This window comes from Microcaecilia unicolor, chromosome 1, assembly GCF_901765095.1.
Source record: "Microcaecilia unicolor chromosome 1, aMicUni1.1, whole genome shotgun sequence".
Taxonomy (NCBI): domain Eukaryota; kingdom Metazoa; phylum Chordata; class Amphibia; order Gymnophiona; family Siphonopidae; genus Microcaecilia; species Microcaecilia unicolor.
In genome coordinates, this window is record NC_044031.1 from 179,938,844 (window position 1) to 179,964,522 (window position 25,679).

At 44.5% G+C, this 25,679-nt stretch overlaps 1 protein-coding gene across 1 annotated transcript in view; it reads right to left on the bottom strand.

Annotated features, from left to right (window-relative positions):
- The window catches only part of EFHB (EF-hand domain family member B), a 106,754-nt gene extending 103,549 nt beyond the window's left edge, over nt 1-3,205 (bottom strand). Inside the window, exon 1 of the mRNA XM_030206026.1 lies at nt 3,047-3,205. Within this exon, the coding sequence (XP_030061886.1) occupies nt 3,047-3,109 (63 nt within the window). The 5' untranslated portion in view covers nt 3,110-3,205. The remainder of the gene's footprint in view (nt 1-3,046) is intronic.
- Between the last annotated feature and the right edge of the window lie 22,474 nt (nt 3,206-25,679).

The window sequence follows — 25,679 nt, forward strand, 5'->3', positions numbered from 1 at the left end:
ATAAAGCGAAGGACTTTGGGGCTAATACAGAAACCTTGCATGAGAACTGTGTACTGATGCTTAGCACATGGCTTTCTAACACAAGAGTAACAGCAAAGTTTTGCAGTATGCAAATAGGTCCAGCACAAATAAAATGTGTGCTAACAAGGGACAGCACACCAGAGATATATGCACACATGGGTCTTCACTAGCAGCAGCCACATCTTGTGCATGAATCGGTACCAGAAGTTGCATGTACAGAAAAGTCTCGATTATCCAGCCTAGACACAAAGGCAGCAAAAGCAGGGTCCCAGTTCACATCAGTGATAAAAGTAAGGTCCCGGGTTCGGAAAGTAGAAAGAGAAGCCATGTGACGTTACCAGGGGTCTGTCGGATATGCCAGATGGTTGGATCAGTGAAGGTCAGATAATCAAGACTGTACTGTATTAAAAAGCTGTTCTGTGAAAAAAAGATTTTGCAGTGCCAATATTTATGTGTAGAACAGCATTCTAGCAACAGTCTAACTCTTTGCTCTCTGTTGCAGCACACTTCCCCCTCACGTCTGTCTTTTTTTTTCAACCCATACTTTTCATGGAACCCAGAATAATGTGCATATGCTTACAGTAAAGAGAAGAAACAGGCATGAAGAATGAACTAGCTAAACTTTTGCGCCTCCTCAGGCCTTGTGCTAAAACACCCTGGCTTTGAACTCAGTCTTTTGGTCTTCTGCACACTTATCTGCATCCATTCATAAGCATGGATTTAAATTATTTTTTGCATTGTGCTCCTATAAAATTATGTGCTAAAGTCAAGTTAAATGGTATGCAAACCCTAGAGCACTTTACTGCACTAAGACAGAGTCAGATGTTTGAGCAGGATTAACCCTTTGGTAGACCCCAGGCAAATGAATGCACTGGGCCCCTATCATATTACATTTTAAATCTCTCTTAGGGCAATTTCTCCAAATAGGTTAAATATTTTCATATATGGGGTCCCATGTGCTTCTGACTGCAGAGAAAACTAGCAGAGAAAGAAGTGCTGCTCACTCCTGCCAGCTGGAGAACAACACACAGGACATGGGATGAATAAACAGAGACCTCTGTGAGCACTGGTGGCTCTGGCTCTCTCCTCCCACCCTACACTGCTCACTCTGCCAGCAGCTGACTTGCTAGGGCAAAATCTGCCTTGGGAACCGTTCAGTTGCATATCTGAGAGGACCCCTTATAAACATTTGGGCTTTAGGCAGGTCAGGGCCAGTTCAACCTATGGATCAGGTTAGCACTGGCTCAGGGTGCCTTTCATAAAGGGCACCAAAATCCCAGTCCAGTCTACCATCAAGCTTCAAACTCCTAGAGTAGTATTCGCCAACACATGGTCCCTTTAGTCAATTTTTGCAGCCCCATAACTAATACCTGAAAAATTGGAAAAATGTAATCTGCTTACCAGAACGATGCAGCAAAGTCAGTGGCAGGTAGAGAAAGGCCCCACGAAGCTCCACTAGGTGTCTACATGCCTTATTCGGTTACAATATGAGCCACACACTACCCAGTGGAGCTTTGCAGGGCCTTTTCTGAAGCTGCCTTCAGATACTGCTGCTGCTGTTGGGAGAGCTTGGCAGAGTCCCTCTGTGCTGAGGCAAAGTCCTTGGCTGACCTGAGTAGTGAGTATTAAAGCTCAATTCATTGAGGGGGGATCATGGATAAGAGGGAGGTGCTGGGCAATGCTGAGAGGGGGTGGAGAAAAATGGAGAAATGTTTGGTAGCACAGATGGAGAGTTTGTCTCAATTAGAATTATTAATTTTAGACTGCACACCAGTCCACTCAGATTTATTTTTAAAGCTACCTCAGGTTCTGAGCACAATTTTTCCCTCCAAGCATTATCCACGACAATCTGTCTGACAGGCAGGTCATAGAAGGTGATTCCAAAAGCAGGACAGAATATTAATCTCAGCTTTACTGTTGTGCACTATCACTGCTGGCCTTTAATTGAGATCATTTCATTTCTGAATAGTATGATTCCAGCTATTTGGAATGCAGGATGCATTTTAGACTGCACACCATTCCACTCAGGTTTTTAAAGCTACCTCAGGTTCTCAGCACAGCAGTGCCCTCCAAGAGTTACAGGCAGCCAGTTGAATATTAATGCTTCCCCTGTTTGTACCCTGTCATAAATACGAAAATTTTCTATAAATAAATAAAGTGAGTTGGGTTTTTTAAAAATATATCCTTGTAGAATCTAAATTAGTATTTAAAATTACACGTGGAAGCCTAAAACCTTTTGGTGGCTCCTGGAGCTCTCTCTTGTCCACTTTGCAGCCCTTTAAATGAAAGAGTTTTAGAAATGACTTTCCTAGAGGAATAGATGCCAGATGGTGCCCTTTATCACCAGCGCCCTGAGCCAGGGCCTCACCTGGTCCAGTAGGAGAGGGGATTTGACAGAGTGGGGGAGATAGAGATACCGGATAACAGGCAGGGAGGGGGGAAAAAGAGATACTAGATTGCAGGGCGGGGGATCCAACAAAACAAAAGTTGGCTGAAGATACCACAGTACCTTCAGTCAGCCCTGAGGCAGGTGCCTAGTTTGCCTATGCCTTAATCCTGTGCTGTGTCAGGGGGCCAAGCAACCTGAAATGCAGAATATGGATCTCATTCATTTGGAATGCTACTGTGTGCAGCTGCTGTAATCAGAAGGAACAAAATAAGGTGATAATTTCTGGGTTTAAATTATTGGGGAGACCTCCACTGGACTATTACAGCACTGAACTATTACCTCCAGTTACGGAAAGACGGCCCATCCAAGAGGCAGTCCAATGAAAGGCTACCAAAATGTTCAAGTGCATATTAGGACTTAAGAAGAAATTTCACGATAGTATGTATACAGCTACTCTTGAAGAGCGGAGGGAGAGAGGTTGAACATAGAAAGGGCGAGTCAATTATTTTTGGACGTAATGAACACTATTAAATTATTTCGTAGTCATAAAAATAAAACCCAGCGTGGCGGGGATTCAGTACCAAACAACCCTTTTGATAGAACTAAGAGCCATGGCCTGCGCCCGCTCTCACTCACCGCCCGTATGTTGGGGAAGCGCTCCCTGAACTTGCCGGTATAGACCGGCTTCAGGTCCATCATTTCCAGCGCCTAAGTGCACGCAGAGAGAAGTCCCGCGCTAGGCTCCGTGCGTACAGGTACAGTGCGCGTGCCGGCAGACAAGACAACCTGCGCCCGAAGGGAGGGGGGAAGGCGAATAAAACGGTGGATGGACGCCCCACAGCCAGCCAGCTGGAATGTTTACATCCTGTTGCCGAGCAACTGCGCCGGCTTGCCAATGACGTCTGCTGCCTGCGTGACGGAGTTGGTTAGAATGCTGCGGGGAGTGTGTCTTGTCGGGAGAGGGAATCCCCAGTGCTGGGATTCATTAGGGATGCTTCACCTAAGCATCAGCTCCTGAAAGTATGCCAGTAGAGTCTATGTTTATTTCAGATCTGTGCGTTAAGCTGGCGCGTGCTATTCACCAGCTCAGTGAGCCCTGTATCATGGGGTGTTCTGTGGCAATTATATAATTAACTTTGTTTTTAAAAAAAGTGATGTTGTACTTTTAGATCCTAACATGGACATTTGGTAGCACCAAAAATACCGTTTATCTCAAAGTAAAGAGCTAGACCTATGTGGAATCCAATAAGGGCTCTCTAATTCACGTTTTTGGGCAGGACAACTGTATTATTGAGTGAGTTCCACAAAAGGCACAGGGCAGCTTGCTGCTGGACGGATTCTAAAGAAAGAGTTATGGAGCAGTGGTGGTAATGGAGCTTGGAGAAGGTAAGCATAGCACACTAACTATTGCATTTGCCCTTAGTAGTATTGCCAGCTGCACTGCTTCGATAACCAGCCCACCAAATTTGGATGGGCACCAAAATTTTTTCTCCATCCCAACCCCCCCCCCCCCCCCCCCCCCACACACACACACACACACACTCTCTCTCTCTGCCCCTTCCCGTCCCCCCTCCCCTCCGCCAGCGCCTCCTACTCAACATATAAATACTTCAGATGGCAGGAATCCCCAAGCCCTGCTACCTAAGACCTCCTCCTCCCAAGCTTGGCAGTCAGTGGCAATGTCCCTGAGCCAACAGCACCCTGCACATGCTCAGTTTTTGTGCATGAAATAGTGATTTGGCTAACTTTTTTTATTTATTTTATCTTTTGCTATTGTTTTTCTAGGAACAGGTTTTTTATAAGTATTCATTAGGCAGTACAATATTGATTCCCATACCTAAGTTGGAAGGGGCAGACTTAACCTATCTTGGCTTGCTAAACTTCTTGAGTCATTGTGTCTCAGCTTTCTATTTTTCTTAATACTTTTGATTGCTTGTATTTGTCTCAATTTGGGTTACAAGTACAGAGTCAATGCTTCTTGTCTTCACATCTAAAGTTTAATATTATCTGTGTGAGGGTCAACAAGTGATTTTATTACAGTTTGATATCTCTGCACTGGCAAAGGGGAGGGGGGACAGGAAGGGGGCAGAGAGTGTGTGTGTGTGTATGTGTGTGTGTGTGTGTGGGTGTTGGGATAGAGAGAAAATTTTGGTGCCCATCCAAATTTGGTGGTCTAGTTATCGAAGCAGTGCAGCTGGCAACACTATTAAGGGCAAATGCATTTGATACAGTCATCAGTTATTGCTGAGATTAAGTGAGCTGGGTATTTCAAGCAAGATTTTGAATTAGAACATGAGAATAGTCATACTGAGTCAGACCAATGGTCCATCTAGTCCAGCTCACTGAAGAGCATGAAGAACACGATTTACCTTCCACCTTTAGGTTATCAATAGAAATCAAACAAAATAAAACATGGAAAAGAAAATAAGATGATACCTTTTTTATTGGACATAACTTAATACATTTCTTGATTAGCTTTCGAAGGTTGCCCTTCTTCGTCAGATCGGAAATAAGCAAATGTGGTAGCAGATAGTATATATAAGAGAAACATCAAAGCATTACTTCCACCTTTGAAACTCTTCCAAAGTAGAGGGTGCAGATGACTGACACCTGTCAAGAAATGAACATCTGGATGTCCACAAAAGAAACAGGAATGCACCTCTACAAATGTCCAAGGCAAACAAAGGAGTAGAGAATGTTTGCTGACACTGCAATAGTGACTGTTTTGGCGCCAAGGCATCTTTGCGTGAAAGATTACATATTTGTGTGATTTTTTTTCATATATCATTACATCTGGACCATTTTGTTTCAGGCACAAATAACGTATTTACCTTACCAACAGTGTATATTTGGACCCATGAGGCAGGCGGGTTTATTCTGCCTAAACATCCCTGTGTCGGGTCTATATTTGGTGCCCATAAAGTATTTTGTTCAATACTCCCTACGTTGGACCTCGTATTGCTTTCTCTACTCCTTTGCCAACATCTGGATGTGCCATTAGAAAAGAATTTTGCAAGTAGCTTCAAAGTATGCTGCCACTTGAACTTTTAAGGAGCCTAGTGCTAAACCTTTCTGTAGACCTTCCTACAGGGAGGCCAGAATTTGTGGAATTCAAATAGGAAATGCAAATAGTGCTCTTTCAGAAGACCAAGTTTCAAAAGTCCTCCAGGCTCTACAGCATATGCTGTAGAGCAGTGTTTCCCTCCTGAAGTACCCCCTTGCCAGTCAGGTTTTCAAGATATCCACAATGAATATGCATTAACTTTATTTGCATACATTGTCTCTATTATATGCAGATCTTTTTCATGCTTATTCATTGTGGCTATCCTGAAAACCTGGCTGGCAAGTGGGGGGGGGGGGGTACTCCAGGACCGGACTTGGGAAACACTGCTGTAGAGTTTGAACATTTTCTTGCTTGAAGGGGTGTACTATTAACCTCTTCCAAATATCCCCTCTTTCTCAATCATAACCTTTCAAAAGCCAGGTTGTAAGACCAAAATGGGAGGGATCCTGGATTCAGAACTGGACTTTGTCATAATAGAAACCTGAAAGATGGACTCGCCTGCAGTCGGATTAGGTCTGGGCCAGGGCCAGAGCCACTAGAATCACAAGCCCTGGTTACAAGGCAGTGTGGCGCAAGAGACGATCCAGAATCAGGAAATGGAGGGAACACATGCAGGAGTCCTTCCTGTGGCCAGAGCATATCCAGTCTCTGAGACCTCAGTTCCCTGAATCAACTGAAAAAGCAAAACACCTTGGCATTAGAAGCCAACTGAATTCCAGTTTCAGTTATGGCAGCAAAACTGGCCCAAAATCCTTTTTCTGCCTGGTTTTGGTTTTGGCTGAAAGGTTATTTTAATTTTTGGCCATGTTTTTGGTTTCAGTCAAAAATGACCATATGAACATAAGAACATAAGAATAGCTATACTGGGTCAGATCAATGGTCCATCTAGCCCAGTATCCTGCTTCCAACAGTAGCCAATTCAAGCCACAAGTACCTGACAGAATCCCAAATAGACATGGGGAAAGTCACTGCTACTATCTCAATAGCAGACTATGAACTTTTCCTCCAGGAACTTGTCTAAACCCTTTTTAAACCCATATACACTAACCACTGATACCACTTCCTCTGGCAATGAGTTCCAGAGCTTAACTATTCATTGAGTGAAAATATATTTCCTCCTGTTCATTTTAAAAGCAGTACTGTGTAACTTCCTTGATTGTCCCCTAGTCTTTGAACTTTTTGAAAGAGTAAAGCATCGATTTACGTTTACCCATTCAACATCACCCAGTATTTTGTAGACCTCTATCATATCTCCCCTCAAATGTCTCTTTTCCAGGCTGAAGAGTCCCAACCTCTTAAGCCTTTCTTCATATGAGAAGAGTTCCATCCCCTTAATCATTTTGGCCACCCTTCTTTGAACCTTTTCTAATTCTGCTATATCTTTTTCAAGATATGGTGACCAGAATTGTACACAATATTCAAGATGAGGTCACACCATGGAGTGATACAGAGGTATTATAATATTCTTTGTTTATTTTCTATGCCTTTTCAAATAATTCCTAGTATTCTGAATTTTTGGCTGCCACCACACACTGGGCAGAAGATTTCAGCATCTTGTCCACGATGACCCCCAGATATTTTTCTTGGGTGGAACCTAGCATCAAATAACTGTGTTTGGATTCTTCTTCCCAATCTGCATTACTTTGCATTAGTCCACATTAAATCTCATCTGCCATTTGGATGCGCAGTCTTCCAACTTCCTAAAATCTTCTTGCAATTTTTCACAATCAGCATGTGTTTTAACAACTTTGAATAGTTTTGTGTTGTCTGCAGATTTAATCACCCCACTCATCGTTCCCATTTCCAGATCATAAATATGTTAAATAGCACTGGTCCAAGTACAGATCCCTGGGGCACTCCACTATTCACCCTCCTCCACTGAGAGAATTGGTCATTTAACCCTACCCTGTTTTCAATCCATCAACCAATTCCTAATCCACAACAACACATTGCCTCCTATCCCATGAGTTTTTAATTTTCTCAGAAGTCTCTCATGAGGGACTTTGTCAAACTCTTTCTGAAAATCTAGATACAACTACATCAACCTGCTCATTTTTATCCAGATGTTTATTCACGCATTCAAGCAAATTGGTGAGGCAAGACTTCCCTTGGCTCAGTCTCATTAAATAACGGGTGTCCAACCTCAGTCCTCGAGGGCTGCAATCCAGTCAAGTTTTCAGGATTTCCACAATGAGTATGCATGAGATCTATTTCCATGCACTACCACTATTGTATGAAAACAGACGTCATGCATATTCATTGTGGAAATCCTGAAAACCCAACCTGGTGACAGGGCCACCAAGAGACTGGGCCAGGCCCGGGGAAAGGCCACCCCCGGGGCTCCGCCCCTGGTGCCCTCGCCGCCCTGCCCCCCCCCCCGAGGTCACCGCTACCGCTCCCCCCTCCACCCCCCCAAGGTCGCCACCACTCCCCCCCCCAAGATCGCCGCAGCCACTGCTCCCCCCTACACCCCCCCCAAGGTCGCTGCTGCTCCCCCTCCACCTGCCCTGAGGTTGCCACCGCCGCCGCTCCCCCCTCCATCTGCCACCTGCATTGAAATCGCAGTCTCACGTCTGTGAAAGTAGCACTGCAAGCAGCAGAACGCCTCCCTTCAGTCCTCCTTCCCTCCTTGCGTCCCACCTTCGCGGAAGTTACATCAGACGAGGGCAGGACAAAGGGAGGGAAGGAGAGCAGAAGGGAGGTGTTCTGCTGCCTGCAGCGCTGGTTTCACAGATGTGAGACTGCGATTTCAATGCAGGGGGCAGACAGTCGATGACGGAGGGTGGGTGGGACTGTGGTGCCAGGCCCCCCTTGGAGACCTGGGCCCCTGGAATTTTGTTCCCCCTGCCCCCCCCCCCTCTCGGCGGCTATGCCTGGCGAGGACAGAGGTTGGACACGCCTGCATTAAACCATGTTTGTCTATGTGTTCAGTGATTTTATACTTTATAATAGTTTCCACTATTTTGCCCGGCACTCAAGTCAGGTTTACTGGTCTGTAATTTCCCAGATCACCCCTGGTTCCCTTTTTCTTTTTTTTTTTTTTAAATAGGCGTTACATTGGTTTGTTGATTTTCTTGGTATGAGTAATTACTGTGTACAAAAAGCTGTTACTAGGCCTTTTATTTGGCATTCTACTTGAAGTGTCCCTGAGGGATTTCCACTTTCCCCTTTACTAATCAATATTTATTTGAGTTTGGTGCATTCTTTTCTGTCAGGTAAGGGGGTACAGAATTTCTTTTAGGCAGATGACATCTTTGTATTGATACCTGTGTTAGATGATCTTCTGCAATCGTTAGCTAAAATGAAGGATTGTATTGACTGTTGAAAAATGGAGACATTTTTGAAAGCTTAATAAGAAGAAAATAAAAGTATTATGGTTTAGTAATACGTTGACAACTATTCCACCAAATATCATTTTAAATTCCAGTGAATCCCCATTAATGAGAGGGAATCCTGGGTATTATAATTCAAACTTAACATTAGAATCTCAAGTGAACATGCTTATTAAAAGGTTTTTTTAGGTTAAGATAGTTATGTTCTATTAGATTCATCTTGGTTCAAGCTATTATAATCCCACTGCAATTCTTTATATTTAGGAATTTCTCTAAACTTTAGTATAAGCTTCAGTTCCCTTAAATTTGATAGTGATGATTCAATTACACTGGCTGCTCTGTAAGGCAGATATTGAGTTTAAAATTGCTTGTTGTGTTTTTAAGATACTGTGGTGAGTGGGTTTAGAATATCTCACCCATATTATTACCTATCTGCTGATGAAATGTGAGTCACATTTTTCTGCTGTCTTAATTTTGAGTGACCTCAAAACCTAAGGGGCCTTCTACTAAGCAGCAGTAACTAAGTCTACCATAGGCTTGCTGCACAGCAATCTGGAACTACCACTGGCCCAACAAGGGCACCGGTGATAATTCCACCCCCAGCACACGGCATTTCTGGCACTAGAGGAACTATTTGACAAATATTTTGCAGGAGTTTACCCGTTGATGATCAAGCAGCACCGCACACTGCCCAGTTACAGCCGGATTAGCACGGGAGCCCTTACCGCCACCTCAATGGGTGGTGGTAAGTGTTCCCGCCCAAAATGGCCACGCAGCAAGTGTGAACGTACTGCACAGACATTTCATTTTTGGCCATTTTTACCTGCTGCGGTAAAAGGGGCCCTAGTGCTGCTAGCACAGGGCCCCTTTTGCCGCAGCATAGTAAAAGGGCCCCAAAGCCTGTCTGTTTTACACACATAGGGGGAAATTTTATAAATAGCATTCAAAACTTGGCACCGAAAAAAATCAGCACTGAATGGTATGCTATAATGAGCGTTCCAGGATCAGCAAACTTTATAGAATAGCGTGTAGTGCTAGGTCTCTGCTCAACTTTGGGCATAAGGAATTACACCAACTGAAACCAGCTGGAAATTCCAGCACACAAGTTGGGCATGGATACCCCAAATTCTATAACACTGAGTGCATTTTAAGGGAGTGATCCTGGCCTGTCCATGCTCCTCCCATGGCCACAGCCCCTTGGCAGATCTGTGCAAAAACGGATTCTATTCTCGTTAAATTGGCGCATAAGTGTGTTTTCATGTTCGATCTGCCGTTTCTGCACATTTTGGCACCTTGCATCCATTGGAACACTTTTTTGCACTGAAAGTTCAGCATGGAAGTAGCCATAGGCATCCAGTATAAGAGGCTTGGAGAGGGTAAGCCTCCTGAGCCCCAGCAGGGACCTCCATCACCAAAGTCAACCACTGAGCTGTAAAACATTTCCTTCCTTCCTGTTACCTTCTCTGCCAGGCCACGGTGCGAAATACAAAGCAAATCTGTGTGGGACCACGGCTCTTCATGCTGCAGCTGCTTCCTCTGGGACAGCCCCGCCTCCTCCGAAAGAGGAAGTTATGTCAGAGGAGACAGAGCTGGCCCAAAGGAAGCAGCCGCAGCTTGCAGAGAGCTGCAGTCCTGCACAGCTTTGCTTTGTATTTAGTACTGCGGCCTCTTCAAGCTCTTACTAGCCAACCCCACAAACAGTGCGTTACAATAATCTATGCATGAGATTATATACGCATACAACAATTGGGCAATATTATGCATACATTAAGCGCATAAGTAATAGTATTACAAACATTTATACCCATATGTATGCACATACCTACATAAATGCTAGCGGAGCACCTAGGCACTATTCTGCAAATGCTCGTTTAACTTGCATAGTATGAATTTGTAAGGGGGGGTGTACACAGGGGCAGTACATGGACAAGACATAGGTGGTGCCCCTCTTAGGCAGGTAGCTTAAGGAATACTGTAAATTACCATGTATGTGCCACAATTAGGTGCCAGTTCTTTGGCTGGTGTAACTGTGGATGCCTAAATATTAGGTGAGCAGATAGGTTACGATTGTATTCTATAACAGAAATTGCTGCCTATCTTGCACAGGAGCTTTTGGAGCAGATGATGGCCCAAACAGGCTTTGCACTTACTGCACAAACTTGTACAAATAACATGTGGTAAGTACAAAAATGTACTGCACGCTAGTAAAAGGGCCAGTGGCAGCGTGGCTTGCGGCTGCTACAGGACCTCATGCAAATGTGGCACACACATGCACAGGTTCCAAGTAAAAAGTCAAAATACTTGTTTTTTTTTTTTTGTTACATTTGTACCCTGCACTTTCCCACTCATGGCAGGCTCAATGTGGCTTACACGGGGCAATGGAGGGTTAAGTGACTTGCTCAGAGTCACAAGGAGCTGCCTGTGCCTGAAGTGGGAACTGAACTCAGTTCCTCAGTTCCCCAGGACCAAAGTCCACCACCCTAACCACTAGGCCACTCCTCCAGTGGAGTGGCCTGAGAATAATCAGCACTGTTTCCACAAAGGATTGGTATTTCCCATAACGTCTTTCAAACACAGTCCCAATTCCAGTAGCCTGCCTCTGGCTTGGCTACAGTCTTTAATATACAATAACTTCCTTTATCGTAACCAGAGTTCCAATAGCAAAGGGATAATTAGCCTACCTTGGCAATCTTCAGTTACCTCATTTGTGATCATACAACCCTGGAATCCCTTGGAGGCATAGACTTAAGACTTCTTATCATACAGGAATGCAAGGGTTTGAACTAGGGCAAATTCTCTTCTCTGGAACGCCACTCAGATACTGTAGCCAAGCCAGAACTCCTTGGGAGACTGAAGACTTCTTCTGTCAGGGCCTCCCTGATCCGCTCTGCTCCAGAGCATTTAACCACCTCCCAGCCTGAGCCCCACTTCTCTCACTCAGCCTCTGGCATAGCAGGTTAGCGCCACCTGGCCCTAAAGTTAGCACCACCTGCCCTAACCAGCAGAAGAAAGGAGGTGTTGATGCCCCTCTACAAGTCATTGGTGAGGCCCCACTTGGAGTATTGTGTTCAGTTTTGGAGGCCGTATCTTGCTAAAGATGTAAAAAGACCGGAAGCAGTGCAAAGAAAAGCTACAAAAATGGTATGGGATTTGTGCTGCAAACCGCACGAGGAGAGACTTGCTGACCTGAACATGTATACCTTGGAGAAAAGGATAAACAGGGGTGACATGATACAGGCGTTCAAATATTTGAAAGGTGTTAATCCGCAAACGAACCTTTTTCAGAGATGAGAAGGTGGTAGAACTAGAGGACATGAATTGAGATTGAAGGGGGGCAGACTCAGGAATAATGTCAGGAAGTATTTTTTCACAGAGAGGGTGGTGGATATGTGGAATGCCCTCCCGCGGGAGGTGGTGGAGATGAAAATGGTAATGAAATTCAAATGTGTATGGGATAAACACAAAGGAATCCTGTTTAGAAGGAATGGATCCACGGAATCTTAGCAGAGATTAGGTGGCAACACCGGTAATTGGGAAGCAAAACCAGTGCTGGGCAGACTTCTACGGTCTACGCCCTGATCGTGACTGAATAGATATGGATGGGCTGAAGTGTAAATTCTAAGGGGTTTTGACGTTAGCTTCAGAACTTACTACAAGAACAGTGCTGGTCAGACTTCTACGGTCTGTGCCCTGAGAATGGCAGGGACAAATCAAACTCAGGTATAAAGTATCACATGCCATGTAAAATGAGTTTATCTTGTTGGGCAGACTGGATGGACTGTACAGGTCGTTATCTGTCATCATTTACTATGTTACTATGTAAACTGTAACCTCAGTGAGGGAGTGTTCTCAGGTGCACCTGCTGCTATACCACTCACTACCTCACAGGGCCCCACTACAGCATAGGCCCCATTAAGAAAAAAGGGGCTTATCGTTGTGTGTTAAATCATGTTAACAGACATTAGTAATTGAGGACCAAACACTAAAGTAATAAATGTGGTAAAGAATAGCAGAATGTTTGTTTATTTTTATGATTTATTAAATTTGATATACTGCTTTTCTTCATTATCACTGAAAACCTTCTCCTGCATTGCAAATCATAAGTACATAAGTAGTGCCATACTGGGAAAGACCAAAGGTCCATCTAGCCCAGCATCCTGTCACCGACAGTGGCCAATCCAGGTCAAGGGCACCTGGCACGCTCCCCAAACGTAAAAACATTCCAGACAAGTTATACCTAAAAATGCGGAATTTTTCCAAGTCCATTTAATAGCGGTCTGTGGACTTGTCCTTTAGGAATCTATCTAACCCCTTTTTAAACTCCGTCAAGCTAACCGCCCGTACCACGTTCTCCGGCAACGAATTCCAGAGTCTAATTACACGTTGGGTGAAGAAAACTTTTCTCTGATTCGTTTTAAATTTACCACACTGTAGCTTCAACTCATGCCCTCTAGTCCTAGTATTTTTGGATAGCGTGAACAGTCGCTTCACATCCACCCGATCCATTCCACTCATTATTTTATACACTTCTATCATATCTCCCCTCAGCCGTCTCTTCTCCAAGCTGAAAAGCCCTAGCCTTCTCAGCCTCTCTTCATAGGAAAGTCGTCCCATCCCCACTATCATTTTCGTCGCCCTTCGCTGTACCTTTTCCAATTCTACTATATCTTTTTTGAGATACGGAGACCAGTACTGAACACAATACTCCAGGTGCGGTCGCACCATGGAGCGATACAACAGCATTATAACATCCGCACACCTGGACTCCATACCCTTCCTAATAACACCCAACATTCTATTCGCTTTCCTAGCCGCAGCAGCACACTGAGCAGAAGGTTTCAGCGTATCATCGACGACGACACCCAGATCCCTTTCTTGATCCGTAACTCCTAACGTGGAACCTTGCAAGACGTAGCTATAATTCGGGTTCCTCTTACCCACATGCATCACTTTGCACTTGTCAACATTGAACTTCATCTGCCACTTGCATGCCCATTCTCCCAGTCTCGCAAGGTCCTCCTGTAATCGTTCACATTCCTCCTGCGACTTGACGACCCTGAATAATTTTGTGTCATCGGCGAATTTAATTACCTCACTAGTTATTCCCATCTCTAGGTCATTTATAAATACATTAAAAAGCAACGGACCCAGCACAGACCCCTGCGGGACCCCACTAACTACCCTCCTCCACTGAGAATACTGGCCACGCAATCCTACTCTCTGCTTCCTATCTTTCAACCAGTTCTTAATCCATAATAATACCCTACCTCCGATTCCATGACTCTGCAATTTCTTCAGGAGTCTTTCGTGCGGCACTTTGTCAAACGCCTTCTGAAAATCCAGATATACAATATCAACCGGCTCCCCATTGTCCACATGTTTGCTTACCCCCTCAAAAAAATGCATTAGATTGGTGAGGCAAGACTTCCCTTCACTAAATCCGTGCTGACTTTGTCTCATCAGTCCATGTTTTTGTATATGCTCTGCAATTTTATTCTTAATAATAGCCTCCACCATCTTGCCCGGCACCGACGTCAGACTCACCGGTCTATAATTTCCCGGATCTCCTCTGGAACCCTTCTTAAAAATCGGAGTAACATTGGCTACCCTCCAGTCTTCCGGTACTACACTCGATTTTAGGGACAGATTGCATATTTCTAACAGTAGCTCCGCAAGTTCATTTTTTAGTTCTATTAATACTCTGGGATGAATACCATCAGGTCCCGGTGATTTACTACTCTTCAGCTTGCTGAACTGACCCATTACATCCTCCAAGGTTACAGAGAATTTGTTTAGTTTCTCCGACTCCCCCGCTTCAAATATTCTTTCCGGCACCGGTGTCCCCCCCAAATCCTCCTCGGTGAAGACCGAAGCAAAGAATTCATTTAATTTCTCCGCTACGGCTTTGTCCTCCTTGATCGCCCCTTTAACACCATTTTCGTCCAGCGGCCCAACCGACTCTTTGGCCGGTTTCCTGCTTTTAATGTATCTAAAAAAATTTTTACTATGTATTTTTGCTTCCAACGCTAATTTCTTCTCAAAGTCCTTTTTTGCCCTCCTTATCTCCGCTTTGCATTTGGCTTGGCATTCCTTATGATCTATCCTGTTACTTTCAGTTGGTTCTCTTCTCCACTTTCTGAAGGATTGTTTTTTGGCTCTAATGATTTCCTTTATCTTACTGTTTAGCCACGCCGGCTGACGTTTAGTCTTTTTTCCCTTTTTTCTAATACGTGGAATATATTTGTCCTGAACCTCCAGGATGGTGTTTTTAAACAGCATCCACGCCTGATGCAAGTTTTTTACTCTGCGAGCTGCTCCTTTCAGTCTTTTTTTCACCATTTTTCTCATTTTGTCGTAATCATCTTTTCTATAGTTAAACGCTAGCGTACTTGATTTCCTAGTTTCACTTCCTTCAATGCCAATATCAAAACCGATCATATTATGATCACTGTTATCAAGCGGCCCTCGTATCGTTACCCCCTGCACTAGATCATGAGCACCACTAAGGACTAAGTCTAGTATTTTTCCTTCTCTTGTCGGCTCCTGAACTAGCTGTTCCATGAAGCTGTCCTTGATTTCATCAAGAAATCTTATGTCCCTTGCGTGTACAGATGTTACATTAACCCAGTCTATATGCGGGTAATTGAAATCCCCCATTATTATTGTGTTGCCCAGTTTGTTTGCGTCCCTGATTTCCTTTAACATTTCCGCATCCGTCTGTTCGTCCTGGCCAGGCGGACGGTAGTACACTCCTATCACTATCCTTTTCCCCTTTGCACATGGAATTTCAATCCACAGTGATTCCAAGGAGTGTTTTGTTTCCTGCAGAATTTTCAATCTATTTGATTCAAGGCTCTCGTTAATATACAATGCTACCCCTCCACCAATCCGATTCACCCTATCACTACGATATAATTTGTACCCCGGTATGACAGTGTCCCACTGGTTATCCTCCTTCCACCAGGTCTCAGAGATGCCTATTATATCTAATTTTTCATTTAGTGCAATATATTCTAACTCCCCCATCTTATTTCTTAGGCTCCTGGCATTCGCATATAGACACCAAAAGCTGTACATTTAAAGATTCTACATAGTACAGACTATAACCAGTTATTAACATTAACTGAACTGTCTTTCCGGTAGGATCTCTTCCCATCTTTCCCCTATAGCTTTTAAATCATAGCTTATCAACAAAGGTGCGTAGGCTTTACTGAAAAATAGACAAGGTTACTGGGATCAAAAGGACAGTAATTGCCATGTGCCTACTGTAGAGATTTTCTGCAATTATAGCACACTGTTTCTAAAAGTTACTTTTATAGAACTTGTTTTATCTATCTCATTTCTATAAGTTTCATTTAGTTAAATCTAGCATGTTAATTGAACATTTTGGCCTGTACTTTAGCAGTTAAAATTGCAACTGTGTTTTAAGTTCATGATTGCTATTTGACTCATCTGTCAGAGCTATTTCAGAAGTAAGGAATTCCATTTTGCCTTACTTTTTATTGATCAGTGTGTTTTAATCTAAGCAAATGAGTCTTTTTTTTTGTCAGGTTTGATACTTGTTTTGCCTGTTCTCATTATTTAAAATAGTCTTGATCCATCACTTATTCTGAAAGCAAGAAGAACGTGTCAGATGCTGGTGCATAACCTAATTCAGGGGCCAGACTAGAAGGAACTTTTCTTTCTCTAAATCAGCTGCAGGGCAGCATGGGCTTGTTTATTTCTTCCTGCTGCTCTGCAAGTCTTCCAGACATACCAAGTCACATGCATTAAGGACTAGATTCTCTATATGCACCTGAAAAATTGGCGCCAAAAATATTTCTGCCTAGGCATATTCAGTTTCTAGAATTATGCCTAGCCGGTTTATATATTACACCTAGCGGCCATGCCTGCGCCTAATTCTAGGTGCGTCCATTTACGCCAAGTAAAACTTGGTGTAAATACTGGTGCCTAAGTTAGGCACAGAGCAGGTGTATTCTATAACTATGCAAGTAGATGCCATGGCCACGCCCCCATTTTAGCAGTGCACATTAGAATTTCCATGCACCACTTTACAGAATACGCTTAGCAAGTTGTGTGCGTAAATTCTAATTAATGAAAATTAGTATCAATAATTGCTTGTTAAGTGGCAATTATTGGCGCTGATTGGCTTGTTAAGTAATTAAATTGCACATGCAAATCCAGAATACAACCGTATTTGTACCCTTCCTCCAGGTCACATGCCAAACAGTCTGTTCTGTCAATTAATAGGCATTCCTTTCTGTGATTTTCTACACCAATGTGAACCATTTTGCTCTGCCTCTGCTAGAAAGATGGTATATCAAATACAGCAAACAAAAGGGGTCTTCCCCTTGTGCATTCTACCTGTGTTTCTACTCTCCTACCTCTGCGGTCAGCATCTCTTTCCTTTTCCTTCCCTTCTTTCCTCTCCTGCAATAATGATATCTCTCCCTACCCCTGCCCCCTCTAAGCTTGTGTGTGGTCACTGGCAACAATACTGATAAAGCCAGGCTGCCTCTAGTCAGCTCTGAGGCTTTCTCTCTGCCTCATAGTAACTTAGTAGATGACGGCAGAAAAAGACCTGCATGGTCCATCCAGTCTGCCCAACAAGATAAACTCATATGTGCTACTTTTTGTGTATACCTTACCTTGATTTGTACCTGTCCTTTTCAGGACACAGACCGTGTAAGTCTGCCCAGCACTATCCCCGCCTCCCAACCACCGGCTCTGGGACAGACCGTATAAGTCTGCCCAGCACTATCCCCGCCTCCCAACCACCAGTCCTGCCTCTCACCACCGGCTCTGGCACAGACTGTATAAGTCTGCCCAGCACTATCCCCGCCTCCCAACCACCAGTCCCACCTCCCACCACCGGCTGGCACAGACTGTATAAGTCTGCCCAGCACTATCCCCGCCTCCCGCCACCGGGTCTGCCACCCAATCTCGGCTAAGCTCCTTAGGATCCATTCCTTCTGAACAGGATTCCTTTATGTCTATCCCACGTGTGATTGAATTCTGTTACCATTTTCATTTCCACCACCTCCCGCGGGAGGGCATTCCAAGCATCCACTATTCTCTCCGTGAAAAAATATTTCCTGACATTTTTCTTGAGTCTGCCCCCCTTCAATCTCATTTCATGTCCTCTCGTTCTACCTCCTTCGCATCTCCGGAAAAGGATCGTTTGCGGATTAATACTTTTCAAATATTTGAACGTCTGTATCATGTCACCCCTGTTTATCCTTTTCTCCAAGGTATACATGTTCAGGTCAGCAAAGTCTCTCCTCGTGCGGTTTGCAGCACAAATCCCATACCATTTTTGTAGCTTTTCTTTGCACTGCTTCCGGTCTTTTTACATCTTTAGCAAGATACGGCCTCCAAAACTGAACACAATACTCTAGGTGGGGCCTCACCAACGACTTATACAGGGGCATCAACACCCCCTTTCTTCTGCTGGTCACACCTCTCTCTATACAGCCTAACAACCTTCTAGCTACGGCCACCGCCTTGTCACACTGTTTTGTTGCTTTCAGATCCTCAGATACTATCACCCCAAGATCCCTCTCCCCGTCCGTTCCTATCAGACTCTCCCCGCCTAACACATACGTCTCCCGAGGATTTCTATTCCCTAAGTGCATCACTTTGCATTTCTTTGCATTGAATTTTAATTGCCAAACCTTAGACCATTCTTCTAGCTTCCTCAGATCCTTTTTCATGTTTTCCACTCCCGGGTGTCCACTCTGTTACAGATCTTAGTACCATCGCAAATAGGCAAACTTTACCTTCTAACCCTTCGGCAATGTCACTCACAAATATATTGAACAGAATCGGTCCTAGCACCGATCCTTGAGGCACACCACTACTCAACTTTCCCTCCTCCGAGCGAATTCCATTCACCACCACCCTCTGGCTTCTGTCCGTCAACCAGTTCCTAATCCAGTTCACCACTTCTTGCCTCCCCACAATTGCTGCACTGGGTGAGACATGGCAGAGGAAAAGCCCCGCTCCATCCTCTTGGGCTCTGTCCTCATCTGCAGAAGCCTCGAACACTTATGATTTTATATTTAAATCTTTTTATTAAAGTATAAAAAAGAACAATATGCTGTGCAGCTGTTGTTTATAAATCACAAATAGAAAGCAATAATAAGAACAAGTAACTATAATAACCCTCCCCCACCACCCCAACAATAGCTGACTTCTACTACCCCAAGGAATCCTAATCCACACTATTAAAATGTCCAGGAGTACAAAATACAACCCATTCTGTCTGCCCTAGCAGGGGAGAAATATGCCCTATGAAGCACTGTTATGATTTATTAATATGTTTTAAGTGATCAACAATCTCAGGATTCAGTCTACCTCTCCTGTCTTCCACAGTCCTTCCTGAAATAGAAGATGTCGTCTTAGAAGATGTGCTGGTAGCAGGAATTTACAGGATTCCCCATTAAAATTTTGCTAGTTGTGGCCAGCATGTTTGCTTGTTTTTCCAAAAAAATCAAAATATCATCATCTGCATCACTCAAGCATAAATAACAGTCCAGTTCATTAACGGGATTCAAAGAAGAAAATGACAGGGGGACAAAGTTTGTCCCCGTCCCCATGCGCTCTGTCCCCATCCCCACCCCATCCCCTCAGGCTCTGTCCCTACGAGCTCTGTCCCCATCCCCATCCCCATGGTTACCACAGGTCCCCGTCTCCGTGTCATTTTCTAATTGGTGATTTAGAACCCAATTCAGGCACAAGGTTATTGCTCTATGAGTCTGGGAGTTAGTGCTGTTACGGTATGGAAAGGTTCTGAGCATGTTTTTGCACATGTTTGTGCATAAACCAGACATTGGGAACCACCAGATCATGGTCTTGGATCTGCTGGACCACACCCCTCAACTTATATCAAACTGGGAGTTCCGAGTAGCGACACCACCGGACCGCAATCCACCACTCTCACAGACCTTAGGAAATTGCTGGATCAGGTCCGTGGGCCTACCAGACACAGCCTCCAGCTCATACTGAGCTAAGTACCCCAGGGAGCACAGTAGGACTCTACATGAGAAGAACTCCCGAGCGAACACGGGACGTGCAACTGCTGAGACCACCATAAAAGGAGCTCAAATCATCCTCACACCACTTTTCCACACTTTCCCTTTACTGGATTGAGGGAGAGCAGCAACCGACCCCTCCAGGCCGCGACAAAGAAAACCAGCTCTCTGTACCCCAGCATCAACGCAGACCAACGATCAAGTATCTGCAGGACATACGACAAACAAAAAGGTAGGAACTAACTGGAAAGAATATAGAAACCACTCCATGTACACGACAACCAGAAGTCATCACCCCAAATTCAGCACTACCTACAACACTGAAGGCAGCAGTCAAACAAGGTAGGCAAAACACTGCAACCAGAGAAACAGATCTAATCTTTAACCTAAACAGTGCTACAGGCAAAAAACAAACAAACAAACAAAAAGACAAGCAAAAAGTGCTGCAAGCAAACAAGGCAGGCAAGACACTGCAGCCAGAGAAATAGATCTAATCTTTAAACTTAAACAGTACTGCAAACAAAAGAGGAGCCGGAGATGATCCTACCTCTCCCCAACCTCAGTGTCACAGACCGGAACAGGCCATAAATCAGAATTCATAAAAAAAAATAAAAATGAACCATACAAAACTAATCCTAGGATTACACATCCTGGCTCTAGTACATACAATAGATGCCCTATCCCAAGAAGAACAGAATATCATCCCCATAATACACTCCCAACATAGGATGAAAAGATTAAACTACTGTCATCAGATTGAAACCAGACCTTACCATGGAAAATTATTATCACACAAACAAAAACAGAAAACAGGGAAAATGAACCCATACACACCCAACACATCGATCACACGTTAACTAATAAATATTCCGTTAATACCCGCCTTAGACGAAACCTTTAAACAGATCCAAATAGGATACATAAAAGCTAGATCAGTAATAAACAAAACGGAAACCTTAATAGACTGGATTACTCAGGACAACCTAGACCTAATATTCATCAGTGAAACTTGGATTCATAACCAAAATGACCCCATAATCCTTGACATCTGCCCTCCAGGATACAAAGAGGGGCATTTTACTTATTTATTTATTTATTATTTATTTATTGCATTTGTATCCCACATTTTCCCACCTTTTTGCGGGTTCAGTGTGGCTTACAATAAGAAATGAATGATGGAAGTACAATTTGTTACAGATTGGCTATGGATTACATTGTGCAGAATTATGCGAGACAATCGAAGTGTCGTTAAGGAGTGCAACAATGGAACACAAACATTGAACATTGGAAGGAGACAATGGGAGCTTGAAGGGCAGTATTAAGGCATAAAGACATATGGTATACATATTTCTGTGAGTAAAGGTATGAGTGATGTGGGATTACGGGGGATGAAAGTTCAGAAGTGGATTTATAGTGCATTACTAAACAGTGAGTGTGGATTTTATGTGTTTTGGCTCTTTCCATGAATTTTTTCGAAAAGATGGGTCTTCAATGATCTGCGGAAGGAAGCTTGTTTGTGGATTGTTCTTAGGTTGCGCGGCAGTGTATTCCAAAACTGCGTGCTCATGTGAGAAAAGGTTGACGCGTGTAGCATCTTGTATTTCAAGCCCTTGCAATTGGGGAAGTGGAGGTTGAGGAAGGTTCGGGATGATCTTTTGGCGTTTCTGGGTGGTAAGTCTATTAGCTCAGACATGTAGGCTGGGGCTTCGCCGTGGATGATTTTGTGAACTAATGTGCATACTTTAAAAGTGACGCGTTCCTTGAGTGGAAGCCAGTGCAGTTTCTCTCGTAATGGTTTTGCACTTTCATATTTTGGCTTTCCAAAGATGAGTCTGGCTGCCGTATTTTGGGCTGTTTGAAGTTTCCTCAGTGTATGCTCTTTGCAACCTGCTTATAGTGAGTTGCAGTAGTCCAGGTGGCTGAGTACGAGGGATTGCACTAGGCTGCGAAAGACGGATCTTGGGAAGAATGGTCTTATCCTTTTCAAAAGGTCGTCCAAGTCTGAATTTGGACATCCTCACAAAGACGTCCAAAATCAGATAGGTATATTCGAAAAATAGTATGGACGTCTTTAGACATTCCAAAATCGCAGCGTGAAATGTCCAAATCAGAGATGTCCAAAGTTTAGTAACAAGGATGTCTTTCTCACAGAACTGCCGAAGGATGTCCATCGTACAGAACCGCCGAAGGACGTTCCCAAATGTACTTGCTAACATTTGTCTTATGAATGTCCTTCAGTGGTTCTACGAGAAACCTGGATGTTCAGGCTCCGCACGTGTGAACACGTAATCATCCATATAAGGCCTCACACGTGTGAAGATGGTCCATGAGCGTGATGGACGTCCATGCGTGATGGTCATCCACGTGCTGACCTGCCATATATGGGCCAGGACGTCCATGTGCTGACCAGGATGTCCACGTGCTGACCCGTCCATATATGGGATGGACGTCCATATATGGAGCTGTGCATGTAATGACGTCCATCACGAATGGACATCCATATAAGGCGATGCACGTTTTACGTTTATTTGCTGAGAAACATGTCTCTGAGAAGAGAATAATTAACTTTCGCAAATCTTTGAAGACACATCTCTTCAACAAGGCCTACAAAGAGAACCCATAGCCTTACAAAATTACACCACTAGCCCACCCAGCTATAATAGTCCCCCTTCTATACTGTCCTCCCTAACACCTTCCTTCACTCTTCCATTACTCAATCTTTGTACACTACCAATTGTATCTGATATCCTGTAATGATTATGTCATAACAAAACTCTGTAAGCCACATTGAGCCTGTAAATAGGTGGGAAAATGTGGGATACAAATGCAATAAATAAAAAAAAGAACCGAATTTCAGCGAGCAAGAAAACACGTGCCTAGTGCACCTTTGCCTGAGACACAGAAGGTGCCTGTTTATGCACCACCACCATCTGTCGCTGAGGACCATATCCATTAGAGCATGGACTCTAATAAGGAACACTCTGGAAAGGTAACTGTTTGGGAATGCCCCCCCCCCCTCCCCAGCACTGGGCATGGGCTATCAGGTCCCCCAGGGGCGTGCTGGTAAATTTTTAACAACGGGTTCTCTCTCTCTGGGCATAGCCAGCCCTGCAATTTTTTTTGGGGGGGGGGGGCATGGGTGGACTGGGGGGATAAAGTATGCCCCTCTCTCTTCACCTCATATAGGCATGCTATGGACTGCCACCACACCCCACTGCTTGTTTCTGGCTCTGAGCAGCAAGCTGGGACTTCTTGCACATGCAGGAGAAGTCCCAGCCAGCTGCTCAGAGCTGGAAATAAGGAGCGAGGAGCAGCAGCAGTCTATTCACTTGGCTGGCGAAGCTCAGCATCCCCACCAGCAAAGTAAAAGAGAATTGAGGTGGGGGCCCGAGCCCACATTTTGGGAGCCAGTGGTTAAAGTAGTCATGGAAGGCCTACTTTAACAGCCGGCTCCCAAAATTCTTCAAAACTTAACAAACGGCTCTCACGAGCCCGTGAGAGCCTGCTCCAGCACACCATTGAGGTCCCCCCCTCCTGTACCACCAACTGTAGTCTGCATTCAAGTGTAATCAGTCATATGTGCACGTGCACATGCACATCCATTAATAGAATCAATATACTAGAAAGGAAAACCATTCCCACATCCCTGCAATACTGCACAGAAATGGTACTCTCTGTCCTCATGTCCACCTCAATGACATCACCTGTACCAATGTAATGTCATCGTCGTCTTCATCCCCCAATCAGTGTTGTGTGTCTCTCCAATCTGGCTTCCAAATGAATTTGTGTGGTGAAGGTAAGAAGGGCCATCCCCTGACTCCTGGTGTACAAACGTGTATCTTGCAGAAGATATGGGAAAAGACCAAGGGTCCATCGAGCCCAGCATCCTGTCCACGACAGCGGCCAATCCAGGCCAAGGGCACCTGGCAAGCTTCCCAAACGTACAAACATTCTATACATGTTATTCCCGGAATTGTGGATTTTTCCCAAGTCCATTTAGTAGCGGTTTATGGACTTGTCCTTTAGGAAACTGTCTAACCCCCTTTCAAACTCTGCCAAGCTAACCACCTTCACCACGTTCTCCGGCAACGAATTCCAGAGTTTAATTACGCGTTGGGTGAAGAAACATATTCTCCGATTTGTTGTAAATTTACTGCACTGTAGTTTCATCGCATGCCCCCTAGTCCTAGTATTTTTGGAAAGCGTGAACAGATGCTTCACATCCACCTGTTCCACTCCACTCATTATTTTATATACCTCTATCATGTCTCCCCTCAGCCGTCTCTTCTCCATAAGGAGGGACCTGGAGTCCCTACGGCGCAGGTTCCGAAGGATAAGGCGGAAGAGCCCTGAAATAATCAGGAGAGTGTGACGGCACCTCAGGGCTCGACGTAAGTATTATAAACAGGGCACCTATAGTCATTTGTAAAAGTATTTATTTAATAATGCAAATGTCATGTACAATATCAGTTTCCATGTGGCTAATAAGCAAATAAATAAGTCATAACACCTCTGTCCAAGATCAAGGCCTGAGGTTGCAGCTACCCTCCCATGAGTGTGGCTGCAACTTCCAACTAACCTCCTCTGAGATGAATGAGATGACATGCCTCACTTCTGTATCCCCCTTTCTGGGGTGGATACTGTTTCATGGTATTCCTGCCTGAGGTCCTACTCTTAGTGGATGTCATAGCATGATTTTAAAGTAATAAAAAGAAATAGTGCTCCCCCCTCTCAAAAAAACAAACAAAAAAACCCAAAAACTGCTCATCCAACTATAGTCACAACTCAGAATGCGAACATGCTGCTGAGGAATGTGCCCTGCCAGCACATCCTGGGTACTCTGTGTCAGACCAGCTTCCAGGGTTCCCTGTCATGTCATCTCATGCATCTCACACCCCGCAGGGCTCACCACTGAGCATACCTTTCCCCATCCCCCATCTCATGCCAGCCAGCTCCTGCACTATGTAAGCCACTTTGGATGTGCTGATCTCAAGGACAAACCTTTTATATACACAGGGTGGCAGCGGCGGCAGCAGCAGCTGCAGCAGCAGGAGGAGGAGGCCAAGGCTGTGTAGCAGGAGGAGAAGGAGGAACAACCACAACCATTTTTTCACTATCTGTTTTAACTTAATAGATGTTTGGCTTTTGAGGGTTTGCAAGTGTTGTATAACTGATAATACAACAAACCAGACCATTGTTTATACCCCAGTGGAGTACGTACTATTAAATTTTAACTGCTAGACCCTCAACCTTTCTTCTAACGTTCTGCGATCCCTTCTCATCATTTCTACTCCCTCCAGGGTATCCACTCTATTGGCTATTTTCGTGTCATCCGCAAAAAGGCACACCTTTTCTTTCAACCCTTCAGCAATATCTCCCACAAATATATTAAACAGAATACGCCCCAGCATCGACCCCTGAGGAACTCCACTGCTCACCTTCCTTTCCTCCGAGCGGATTCCTTTTACCACCACCCTCTGCCACCTGTCGGTCAACCAGTTTCTTATCCAGTTCACCACTTTCGGTCCTAAGCTCAACCCTTTCAGCTTATTCACGAGTCTTCTGTGGGGGACCGTATCAAAGGCTTTGCTGAAGTCCAAGTAGATTACTTCACGCACACGTCCCTCATCCAGTTCTTTGGTCACCCAGTCAAAAAAGTCAATAAGATTCGTTTGGCAGGATTTTCCTTTGGTAAAGCCATGTTGCCTCGGGTCCTGTAACCCATCAGTTTCTAGAAAGTTAACTATCCTTTCAGCAGCGACTCCAGTGGCGTAGCAAGGGTGGGGCGGTGGGGGCGGTCCGCCCCGAGTGTCAGCGGGTGGGGGGGGGGGTGCTCCACT